At 41.0% G+C, this 12,912-nt stretch overlaps 1 protein-coding gene across 3 annotated transcripts in view; it reads right to left on the bottom strand.

Moving 5' to 3' along the window:
- Positions 1–12,912, bottom strand: part of atxn7l1 (ataxin 7-like 1) — a 30,865-nt gene that overhangs the window by 6,470 nt on the left and 11,483 nt on the right. The window contains exons 2-5 of one of the 3 annotated variants that reach the window (XM_016664514.1): positions 5,370–5,479; positions 3,903–4,101; positions 3,357–3,787; positions 663–745 (exon numbers count right to left, since the gene is read on the bottom strand). In XM_016664514.1, the coding sequence (XP_016520000.1) occupies positions 663–745; positions 3,357–3,787; positions 3,903–4,101; positions 5,370–5,385 (729 nt within the window). In that variant the 5' untranslated portion in view covers positions 5,386–5,479. Of the gene's footprint in view, positions 1–662; positions 746–3,356; positions 3,788–3,902; positions 4,102–5,369; positions 5,484–12,912 lie in introns of all 3 variants that reach the window. The other 2 variants (XM_007579230.2, XM_007579221.2) reach the window with 2 other exon arrangements.

Here is a 12,912-nt window from a genome sequence, read left to right as displayed (position 1 = left end):
TGCGTTCGACTCCATCGCTACTCTGCAGGTGCTCGGGTTTTAAAGCCAGTGCTGTTCGGATCAGAACAAATCCATCTTTACAAGCACGTAAAAACAAAATAAAAAAAAAATAAGTTAAATAATATTACGAGCAGGAAGTTAGCAAACCTATAGAATTTTTGCGCGACACTTATTGGCGCCTCTGGTAAAGAAGTGAACGCTTCTCATGTACAAGTCTCACATCATGCCACATGTCCAGAAAAATAAATTGAAAAAAAAAAATAAATAAAAATACAAAATATTCTGCCCATCATCTTCTATCCACCCCCCTCCCTCCTTTTCCTTAAAGTACACACAAACAGTCACTTGATGGATCTCTAATTACTTAATAACCAGTGTGTTTGAAAAGATTAGTAAAGCTTGGTGGAGGTAATTAAAGGGCAGTAATAGAGCATTACAGCTAAACGATGATGCAGCCTCATCTCACATCTATAATTAACTCATCAAGAGGAGCGAGGACCCTGGAACGCTTCGGCGGAGCTATCCTGTGCTACCGGAGAAACTGGAAGCACAGACAGATCCCAGCTATAGATATGATGACTGGTGATCTTAGAGGTTTTTTTTTTTTCTTCTCAGAATCGGATGCGTGAGCGGGAGAAAGCTGGGACGTCGGACTGAGTTACCTTGCAGGTGAGCGAGCGCGTGCAGGAGCGTTTAGTCTCGGGGTCGGGCACGCCGCAGTGCTTGTCAGGATCAAAGACTCTCCCTGTAAAACAAACACACACACACACACACACACATTACACTAAAATATATCAAATCTCATTAGATGGAAGACGAAGCTCTACGGCCCACTGCCTGAGCTAATTCGGCGCTTTCAGAAAGCAGTTTGTTCTTCCTCGGCGTCAACCTTGAGAGTTTCAGTCGTTCAGATGTAATTAAAGAAGTCAGCTACTGTGATTCTGTGTAAGATCGCTGCCTGTGTTTTTCTGTATCAAACACATCCAATGAACAAGTGATCCGTGCTGTGACAAATTCTTCTGGCAAGAAATATTGGCAGGCTGACAGGAGTCCCCGATGACTGACAGCCCTGCCAGCTCTGTTGTTTATCAATGTTGTCTGGAGGCAGCACTGATTTTTAAGAGGAAACGTAAAGTTTAGCTTTTAGCCGTTTTCACTTTCTTTGCTGAGCTAAAATCTATTTAATCTGTTTGTCAGCTAAGTAACAAAACTCAGACAACAGTTATTTTAAGCATATTTTGTCTAACTGTTAGCTTAGTTAGCTTAGCTATATCAGAAGGTTTTCAAAACCAACACAAACTAACTAAAACTAAAACAGTACACCAACAGAAAAAAGTCCAGCTTATGACAAATGTAGGCACTTCAAAGATACAATCTGGTCAAAAATTGACAAAAAAAAAACAACAACAACAAAAAAAAACAAAGCCTAAGAAGTATCCGTCTTAGACATGTACGGTGGAAAAGAAAAGACTTCATGAGGGAATGACAGAAAACAACGAAAGTGTTCAGATGCGATTTCTTTTTCTGACAAAAAAAAAAAAAAGGGAGAAAAATATTCAACGTGACTGTTAAGAGATGCACTGATAGGTTTGATTTACTGACTATAACACACCCAAACTCATCTGTGTAAACTCTTCTAATCCAGCACTCAAACGTAAGAAACATTGATCACGGGAGAAATAAAATATGTGGCAGGTTGGAGATTTTTGAATCCGACAAATGGAGGAATTACAAGATTACTGCTGTTTGTCTGCAAAAGCACAGTTCACTTAGCAATAGGCATTAGAAGAGTGCTTCAAGGAACATGAATTTACAGAATGGCAAACATTTCCAGGTCTGACCAACAAAAAAAATGCATGATATTTCAGCGTTTAATTCGTTTGCTCTGAAAACAGCGGAAATGCCGTTCGTATGTTTCATTCTTTTCTGACTCTTAAAATACAAAATGCATCTCTCAAGGCTCCAGAGCAGATGGCAGGGTTGCAAACTCGTTCCATCTTTGGACTACTTTTAAAAATGCACAAAAACTCACTACAAGTCTGAGGCAGATGCTCTCAAATGCAACGCAGTTCATGACACTGGACGATTTAGATTTAAAATGCTTTTTATTCATCCAAAAAGTCTGCAAAATGTTTAACCATTACTTTTTAATTTAAAAAAAAAATGCACACCAAAAATTATTTACACCCTAGTCAGTAATTCGTGGAAACTTTGATACTTTTTATAATTGCTGACCTGCTTTTTGCAAGTTTCCATTTGCATTCCTGCAAGTTGATGTTGAATGAGCTCTTTACCATCTCCCTAAACTTTAGCTCCCTCCACAGTTACAAGACGGGACTCCAGCTAATCCATCCCCCAATGTTAACATTAGAAAGCAGCCAGAAGTAAGATGCTGAAAAGATTAAAAAAAAAAATAAAAAATTACTTAAAACCTAAATATAACGGATAGAAAAATAATTCCTGGCTTAGCTTTCGGTGTTTACAAAATCCAGGGACCGCCAACAAGAACGCAGATTACTTCTAATCTTTCAGCTTTGTTTTCTCTAGACTTGATTAAAACTTAATGACAAATTGTAAAGCAGCTGAACAGAGAGTACTGGAACAAGTTTGCAGTTGCAAAATGGAGAAGAACTCCGCTGGAAAAATGTGGATTCGATTCTGGACAGGTTTTGCCGTACTTGTTGGAAGCAAATTTAACTGGACGATTTTAAAAACTAAACTTTTCTGACTGCTAGAGAGCCGTGCCCAAACACAGGGAGTCTCTCCGCACAAAACGGCAAGGCAAACTCCAACCTCCAGTCGGCAGGTTATCTTAAACTGTTGCTGGGAGAAGGCTGTAATCTTGTCCTGGCCTGTTTTATAATCCTCGTAATCTTTCTGCGTTTGCTGCACCGGACAACAGGTCAAATCTACGCAGAGGCAAACAGGCATCGTGGATATAAACAAACTCGCGTGCTCTTATACACACACACACACAGAGAGAGAAACACACTCAATTTACACTGGCTAGACAGAGCAGCCTGATAAAGAGCAAAACAAGCAGAGAGGAGCAGAGAAGGAAAAACTCAGCCAAGTGTGAATATGCCAGAGAAAAACAAGGAGGAGGTGGTGCAGAATATTAAGATGATAAATATGTTGAGATACAGTAGGTGGGATGAGGGGGGGGTTCTTTAGATAAGCAGCTTTTACAGCAGTAAATCAAAGACGATAAACAATACCGCCATTAGCTGCATTTCTCTTCTATTTTTACACAGCAATGATGAATTAAAAGAAATCTTGCTTTAGAACTCAGAAGGAAACTTTCACAGCTTGTAATTAAAGCAGCTTAAAGTCCGTTCATCTGGACTCGGACTCACCTGAGGCTCTCTTGTGCGGCCTGGCGGGGGTCTTGGTTCCGTTCTGCTGCTTCTTCTCCAAAGGCGAAAGCGACGGCAATGACGGGAGAGCGACGGACCTGTGGGAGGGCGAGAGCGAGGGCTTCTTGTCCATCGGGGAGGGAGACGCTGTCGATGGCGCTCGTCTGTTCAGGGGCGATCTGGCCGGGCTCGGACGCCTGTCCAGGGAGGAGGAGGGAGGCGTGATGGAGCGCGGCGTTGAGGGGCCGCCGCCGCGGCCGTTGGTGAGCTTTTCGCCGGAGCGCTGCGAGGCGAAGGAGGAAGATTTGAGAGGCGAGAGCGTGGATGAGGACGAAGAGGAGGAGGACGAGGAGTTGAGGCGAACGTGCGACGTCGAGTCTGCTCGGTTCAGGCAGGGCATCTTCTCCAAGCTCACGACTGGCAACGACACGCTGGTGGGAGGGGGAGGGAGAGGGTAACGCAGCGTTAAAACGTTGCGAAAATTTGTGGATTGGAAACTGCAAAAGCCGAGCGGAAGTTTTAAAAAAGTGGAAAAGATGCACAAACCATGTCTTGTTCCTTGCTCCTTTCGGTGGGTAGACGGCAAGCGGTGCCTTGCTGAAGCGGGAATGAGGGTAGTCTTTGGGGACCCTGAAAGCCAGCGAGTCCCCCGGGCTGGGGGCCACAGCGGAGGCCACCGCAGGCGCTTTGGGCTTCATGGGAAGCACAGGGCTCCTGGAGGGGACCGGGGAGCTGTGTCGCTTCTCTAAGAAGAAGAAGAAGAAAAAGAAATGGTTACCTTAACCACGAGGAAGAGTAAAAGATTAGCTAAGCCACACACACAGAAGACAGGAATGTAAATAGAAACAACACACTCATCATACAGAGCCATGCAAAAGAACTTTCCCAAATTTTGTCACACTGGAACTACAAACCTCAATCTGTTGTATCGACATGTACGCAGAGTAAACTTTGCTTGTAAATCGGAGGAAAAAATGATCGTTTTTTTGATTAAAATTCTTCAAATTCTGGCATGAATTTGTATTCAGCCACTTCCCCCTTTCTACCTCTTTCAGTGCCAAGAAGAAGAAGAAGAGAGAGAAAAAAAAATCATGACAGATGTAGTTCACAATCAATGCAGGGGAAGTAAAAACTACGTGGCGTCGCTTTTCTTCACCACCGACAAAGAAACGATCCAAAGCCGACGGGAAGACGGGTGACGGTGGATCTAAGTGCTTGAAAATCTTGGAAGAAAACTTATCTGAGGCTGCAAGAGTTGACGCCATGGTGGAGCATCACCTTCCAGCACAAAATCAACGCTAAACATACAGCCAGGGCTGCGTTCAAGTTCGTTAAGGTGTAGGGATAGTCGTGCGTTAGAATGGCCCAGTCAAAGTCCAATTGAGAAACTGTGGTTCGATGTTCACAGATGCTCTGTGTTCCAGCCGATTAAGCCTAAGCTGTTTGGCTAAGACGAATGGGCAACAATTTCAGTCTCCATGTTTGCAAAGGGAGCTAAAAACAAACAGTTTTAAAAGCACGCACTATTTTGTCAGTAGGAACATTCAGAGTACTTCTTTTTTTTTTTTTTTTCTTTTCTGCTTGTTGACAATCAGAAGTGGAATATAACACTGAAAGTCATTTCCTGCTCCCTAACCAGATGGTTGTTTTGTAACAAAGCACATAGCAAAACTGTGCCTCAGCTTCACCTCAATAAAAAAAACAACAAAAAACAACAAAAAACAACTGTTCCCAAACCAACTTCCAGCTCTTTGCTCCAATTAACGACATGCCCAACGCTACCTGAAGTACACTCATCTGATGAACGCCACCTTACTAATGTAAATCAGACTGGAGCCCACAATAATGAACCCGTTTTGACCCAGATCTGATCAGAATGCTGGAGCGAAAGACCGCCGAGACACAGCAGGGGAAAATCAAACACACAAGTCTGTTGGGGTGTGTGGGTGGAGGATTCGGGGTGGTGGTGGTGGTGGTGGGGGGGTGGCTGAGGAGAGGAGGAGCTTAACTTACGGTTTTTGCTATGCATGTTCTTTGTGGGAGCAGGGTGGGTAGGGGGTTGGGGGTGTGTGGTCCAGGACTGTCTCTCTCTGAGTCTGTCTCACAGGGAAACTATATCCCAGCTACCTGAATAAAAACAGAGGGGTGAAGATGTCGTAAACGCTCAGGAAATAAGCATAAAGGGGAGAAAGAGAACACACGCACGTTCACACACTGTCTTTTTGGGCAGCGAAGATCAAGATAGAGAAGTTAGGTAAAAAAAAAAAAGGTAAAGAAACCGGTGTGTGCACAAAAATGTTGAGAGTCTGAATTTCCTGCTTGGTGATAAGAATCAAAGTGTGCAGGCAGGAAGCTGCAAAACTGAAACGTACCAACAGAGAGGAAAGTAACTTTAACAGACAAGAAAGGGTTAAAAGTTACTACATGTGTTCAGTTCAAGGAGAAAAAGTTATTTTGAACTGACACTTCAGTCGGAAAGCCGTGTTCTCGATCATTAGCAATCAAAAACAAACACCTGGACATTCATGCAAATCGACTTTTTTGCAAAGCCACAATCTTATCCCCCCCCTCCCCCCATCTCCACAGGTCAGAATATCAACAACATCCCACAAGCAGCGTTTCATCTCCTCAAGCAAGACTCAAAGCGCTCCCTGGTTCAGGAACAAAGCGTGCTCACACTCACACACACACACACACACACACACACACACACACACACACACCGAGACGTAAAGGCAAACCCTCCACATAAAGAGAAACAAGAGGAAGAAGAACCGGAGTTTTCTGCGACAGACGGTGGAAACGGCACTTGCCACCCATGATATCGCCGTTAAAGACGCATAAAAGTCACAAAATGGATTTTTCTCTTATTCAACCAAAGCTGGATCCCTAAGCAGGGTAGAAATCCACCAGAAGGCTGAGGAACAAAGTTGTAATCATGTGCAGCTGAGGTGAAATCCTCAAAAATAGCACTTTTTCCTTCCACTATATTTTCCAGATTTATTTTATTTTTTTTTAGTTTTCGCTTCAGTTTTTATTAATTCATTAGATAGAAACATTTTAAACTACTTTAAAACTGAACCTACCTTCAATTGGAATGCATGTATGATGGAATTGAAATGATTTTTAGGTAAATGCTTTGAAACAACATTCGTTGTACGCAAATAAAATTGAACTATCCAGACGACTTCATTTTTCAATGTTACTAAAACTGATTAAATGTGGTATTGTAAGTTTTTCTGCCAATATATCCGGCAATAAAGTCTGGCTCCGTCTCCTTTCACGCTTCTAAAAGCATCTCTTCCCGCATCTTTACAATAACATCTATTGATTCACCCAGCAAGTAGCACATAACATAGCTGAACAACCACTTAATGGCAGGGCAGCATAGCAGAACTGCAGAACCTGAACTGTGTGTTTGTTCAGAGTGAATGTGTGGAAGTGGGCTGCGGGCGACGGGGACAGGGAGCGTGTCGGATCATATCGCGACTTTGTATTAAAACGCACATATTCCGAGTGGATCCTGGCGAAAACGGACTTAAATCTAAGCATTGCAGTTCTACAAAACACACTTTGATTTCTTATTTTCCCAAAGAGTTTCTTGTGCTTGTGTTGTTTTCCTGAGTGTGACGACGGGTGTGTAAATAAAGCGCCGGAGGCAGACAACCGGCGGAGGCAGCTGTATTCAGAATAGCAGGGCTAAAGTCCAGAGTCGCATTCACTGGCATGCAGGACAAATTTCACACGTTTATTCACATGCTCTTTCGCCACTTCGCACGTCGGGACTCGCACAATTTTAGTCAACTCAGCTTTACAACTCAACAAAGCAGCTGACGCTCTGATTAAACATGTAATGAAGAAGTATCATTCTTTGGCTAATTTTCAATCATCTATTTCATACAGTCTGATAGGTCACATGTACTGTGAGCTTGTTAAATAATAATTTTAAAAAAAACTCTGCCTTTAACATTTTTATAATTTTCTATTACTCCGTAAAAAATATCAGAATTGTTTTATTGGTCAGCATAACGTGCGATCATGAAGCGTTTCTGCAGAAGGCATTTTTGCACAACTCTAAACGTCACGTGCTGTATATGTTGATTTTGAAGAAGGATGTTATTTTAAGATCTCGGCGCTCCAAAATTAGATGACGAACGATGACACTTTTGTTGCGATGACTCTTGGTGGTTGGCTTTTAAAGTTTCATGTTTGCATTTTTATTCTAAATGCTACAGAGCTTTGTAGAAAAAAAAAAAAACAACTTTATAAACTTTGAGCTAATAAAACAGACATTAAAAAAAAGTTTTTCTTGGTTTAAAGGACAAAAGGATATAACTAAGGTAAAATTAGCTAAATAAAAGTAATAAATATAGTATAGTAGCTTTTCAATTAAGTGATACTAGGTAATGTAGTGACAAAAAAAGTACTTGTCATTAACAAGATATGAGCTAATGAACCCACTTTTGCCAAAACACTCAAAGTTAAGGATAAACTGGAAGCCAGACCCCATGATTCACTTAAATGAACAATCCTCTGGCAAGGTCACCAAGCCACTCAACTCCAAGGTCGCTATCCCTGCTACTCTCTCCTGTCCGCCTGGTGTCATTGGCCGTGCTGACAGCCCAGCTGGCTGCTGATTGGTCTCTTATTCAACCTGCAGGCAGAGCCAGAAGACGATAAGGAAGTAGGCTCTCAGAGCTCAGCTGAGTTATGTTGAGTATGTTGAGAAAGAAGCAAAAAGGAGGACAGAAAGATGAGAATATAAGAACAAACATCTGCGATGAACCCCAGTTAATATCAGCCATTAAGTGTTTTGTCTACTGCAGCTGCTCTCTTATAAACAACACGAAGTTCTGGAAAAACCAGCAGCGCAGTGACGGCGCTGGTTTACGCAGCAGATATCCTGGTGACCAGAAAATGATTCTTAAGAAGCTGCAAATGAATTACTGTTTAACTTAACGTCGTAAACAAATGTATAGCACACATCCAGCTGAGCAACAGTCGGCGATTTGGATAACAATGAATAAAGAAACCTGCCAAGTTTCCAGGAAGCGTCATGTTTTAATCTGCTTCAGGATAGAAATTCAATTGCACACAGAACCAAAATCCAAACAATGAGTCAGACTAATTTTTGTTTAAATTTCTGCAAGAATGATTTTACTTGGGAGGGAAAATTGCGTCATAAATTAGCCAATCTTCTGAGCAGCTTAATAACAATTGCAGATGCTTAACACTTTGTTTTGCTGGTTTCACATGGAGCTTTAACATTAGTTCTGCATCCTCCTAATCTTTGGTTTAGAGCATAGAAGAAACCGGAGAACCTTTACTTAAGATATTCTGCAAAGTTCTTTGAAATGACAATTATTTTGACCAAAATATATAACTTTAACAAAAAAAACAGAGTACCACAAGATTCAATTGTTGGTCCCGTCGATTTTGTGTGCTCCTCATTGGGTGGTGTCATCCCAAAACATGACTTTTTTTTTTTACATAGCTATGCTGATGACATGCAGCTGTACGTTGTAGTGACCCCAGATGACACCACTGGTGCAATCGAGCTGCATTAGATGTTACGGGATTTTCTTCAGCTCAATTACGACAAAACTGAAGCTTCAGTGATTGGCACAGATCCTTTCAGATCACATTAGGGAAAAAAAAAGTTATTAAAATGTTACAAAGAAGACAATTTATCATCTGAGAAACAGTATCAACGTTCAAGTCCTTCTCTCACAGTGCTTAAATGAACTGTTTATTAAGCCTTTTTTAAGTTATGCAGAATGTTTGAACTATTTTTTTTACAGCTTTGTAAAATTATATACATATATATATATTAAAAAAAATCCCATTTAAAGAGTCTGATACTAGAAACTTTCTTTAGAGTGACAAACTTTAGCTAAACCAAAACAATATGCAATGACAAAAGGTCAGAGCAGGAAGGGCCATCGGGGCCACAATCCAAATAAAACAAAAATATTTATGCATGTCGAAGTCATCTGTTAAAGTAGAAATATAATTAAATAATTGCAATTGGAAATATCCTAAAATAGCAATATGAAAAAATTATTCACTTTGCAATTTCATGCTTCCTGTTTTGGTGTGTGCAGTGAAAACTTCCACAAATCCTTCCTACTGTATATTATTTTTATAATTTAGTAATAATAATGTTAGATTTTTTTTTTTAACCAAAGAAAATATATATTTTTTTAATTTAGTTTGATATTTCACAATCCTGTGCTGCAACACATCATGAATGTTATTGTTCTTTTCATTGGGTGGTGCTAATTCTGCATTAGTTAAATTAGATTAGTCTAAAATTATTTCTATTTTTAATATACAATTTTAAATAGTTAATTTATTCCCCTATCTAAAAAAAAATATGAAATGCTTAACCACGGACATTTAAATATCCGCACTTATAATATCTAGTAGATTTATGTAAATTGTCTTAAAGTTATACAAAATGTTTTACTGATTCATTTACTGCTAAACCATTTCGTCATCCCAGACAAATACCAAAGAATAAAACTTTGGTTGCCATAGTACTGCTGATGATTAAAAAAAAAAGTATTTTAAGAGCAAATGAATGCAGGATGTGTCACTGTGACCAGACCTGCTCTCCCAAACATGACTTGAGTTAAAATAAAAGTAAACCAAAAACCACTGCACCAGTTATGAGCATGAAGAACTAAAAACACTTCCTGTTACTTCCTCCAAATAAGAAGGTGATGATGGCAAAAATAATCCTGAGAACAAACAAACAACAACAACAACAAAAATTATAATGTCACCCCAATTTTTCGGTGAGATAAAAATAAAGAATCGGCTTTTACAGGCCCAACTGAGAGCTAATATGCCTCCAAACCACAACAGCAACTGTTAAGTTGTGCGCGCCGCTCGCCATTGGCAAGTGAAACCCATCAGCGCTTCTGTGGTTAAAGGCAAATTTCACCACCAACATTCAGACGGCGAGCGATGCGAACAACAAACTTCTATGACGACACACTCAGCATCACGGTTGTTGAGTTTGGGGTATACTGAACCTGAGAAGATATCTAGAATTGATTTGATGTGCCTGGAAGCTCAATAAACCCACAGCCACAGAGATGGGGCGGGGGGGAAAGAGGAAAAACACTCCAACTGACAGCAGCAACATGACCCTTTCATCGCGTGTTCAACTTACTCACACACACCAGGAGGAGGAAGAGGTAGTGAGGAGAGGAAGAGGAGCAGAGGAGAAGAAGTGCGTTGAATTATCAAAAAGATACGATTGGAGGTTTGATTTATTCAAACACGTGGCTTCAAAAGCAGGAAATCTGCACTGACCCGTTAATTCTCTGGTGTCTGGTGGGGATTGGGACTCACATGGAGTCCGGTTTCAAACACAGCATAAGGGCTGCCCACACAGAACTCATGTTCCAGGTAGTTTACTAGCTTCCTACACAGGCAACATGGATTCTACTCATTTTCTTACAGCAAAAATTTTACTTTTACACCCTGATTAGACAATAATAGGCTTTAAGGTTTTAGTATTTTTGAGCTTTTTTTTTCTTCTCACATTTCTTCTCTGAATGCTCTCTAGACAGAATGTGATACTGACACTGCCAGCGCCGCGGATTTAGATTATATCCCACAGGAAAAATTATGCTAAGAATATGCATGCCTGCTTCACTTTAAGGAGAACTAAATAAACACATCCACAAAAAAATTAACCAGTCTGATGAACAACAACTGTTGGTTTCTGTGCTATTTAGCCAAGTTTGTTAAGCTGAAATCTAAAACTTTATAGTGGATGGATGAATGACCAATAGATAAATGGATGAATGATTGACAAACAGATGAATGAACAGGTGATTTACAGATAGGTGGATGATTGACTAATGGATGGATGGATGGATGGATGGACAGATAAATGACCAGAAGATGGATGGATGAGGGACCAAAAAATGAATGGCTGAATGAATGAATGGATGGATATACAATGGACAGATGATTAATGGATGGATAATTAACAGATGGATGAATGGACATCCCTCCATCCATTTGGATGGACAATCAACATATGGATAGATGACCAACACATGAATAATTGATGGTTGAATGGCAGACAGATGGATGTTCTAGACACAATGGGACAGGGAATAAAGTCTGGAAACAAACATTTCACAGTGCTCCATTTTCTCCCTTCCACCTCATCATCTGCACACATCGGCTGGCCTCAGATCCCTCCGATGTTCCAGCACAGCAGATATGAGCAGCAAACGGTGCATGCAGAGCCAGGAGGCAGGAATGCCCCGAGGCAGCCAGCCTGCCCCTCCCTTCAGTGTGTAGCTGTAAAACCTCGGAGCTGCTCTGATGTGCAGGTCAAGCACAACAGCGAAGCCCTCGATGAATAAACACAAAGACAAAATACGACGCTTATGTGGGTCACAACATTTAGAGTCAAACCCCAGAGGGGAACGATGGCGCGTGTGAGGATGCGCCACAATAGAAGGAAGTACATCGCGTATCATGAAACTATCTAAACTGGGTGAGCTCTTAAAGGGATCTTAAAGGGAAGGTCAGCTGGAGCATTTTTACATGCCATAATATCCTTTTAAAGAAACCAAGAGGTGTCTGGCTGAAGCAATAAAAATGTTTGAATTTGGCTTGAAATTATGATAAAATGTCTTTTTGCTGCAGAATTTCCAAAATCACGTCACTTTAACAGGAAAAGTTGGATGTCGTGTCTCCCTTGCTCAACTGCGAGCGTTGATGTGCATGAATGACCTGTTGTCACCCGACCAAGCAGAAACTCTGCCAAAAAGAGTAAAGTGGGTGGAGTGGTGGGAGGGGAAGGGGGTCGCTGTAGGGGACAGGAGTACGAACAGAACAACAGTGGTTGCCAGGAGTTTATTTGTGAGTGTGTATCCCACAATAGCGCTGACCTCCTTCTGCTGAGAAACAGAAAGTGAGGATGTGTGTGAGTATGTGTGTGCAACTCTGCTCGCCTTGCTGTCCACGCTGAGGAAAAGTCTGCTTGTGTGTGTGTGTGTGTGTTTGTTCACCGAGCGTGACCCTGTGCCTATCCCCTCCTCTTACCCGCTCAGAATCATATACGACGAATCAAAACAAAGTCGAGGATAATCCTTACGTAGATGGTAGTGAAGAACAAGGTTTTCACAAATTCTTTACATGTAAAACTTTGAAAAATTTTTATTATTCACACCGCTGGGGCAAATAATGCCCTGAAACTGCCAGAGTCACAAGGGAATGGCCTAGTCAAAGTCCAGACCTAGATATAATCAACATCTATATCTAAGGATTGTTAGGCAAAGACACACCCTATAACTAGAACATTTACTTAAGGTAGACAATACACTGAGGTATGCGGATTCTGTCCATCCTGTTTAGACATTTCTGATCCACATAATATTTGTTTTTAACATGTTGATGCACTGAAATACTTTCCTAAGCAAATCAGCAGAAAGTACCACTGTGATTATTAAAGACCTTTTATAAAGGAAGGCACACATTAGTGTGTGTACCTATTTGTTAGACAAAAACACTTGTTTACAAA

This window comes from Poecilia formosa, unplaced genomic scaffold (genome assembly GCF_000485575.1).
Source record: "Poecilia formosa unplaced genomic scaffold, Poecilia_formosa-5.1.2 Scaffold9, whole genome shotgun sequence".
NCBI classification, from domain to species: domain Eukaryota; kingdom Metazoa; phylum Chordata; class Actinopteri; order Cyprinodontiformes; family Poeciliidae; genus Poecilia; species Poecilia formosa.
This window is presented reverse-complemented; position numbering and strand designations above follow the sequence as displayed.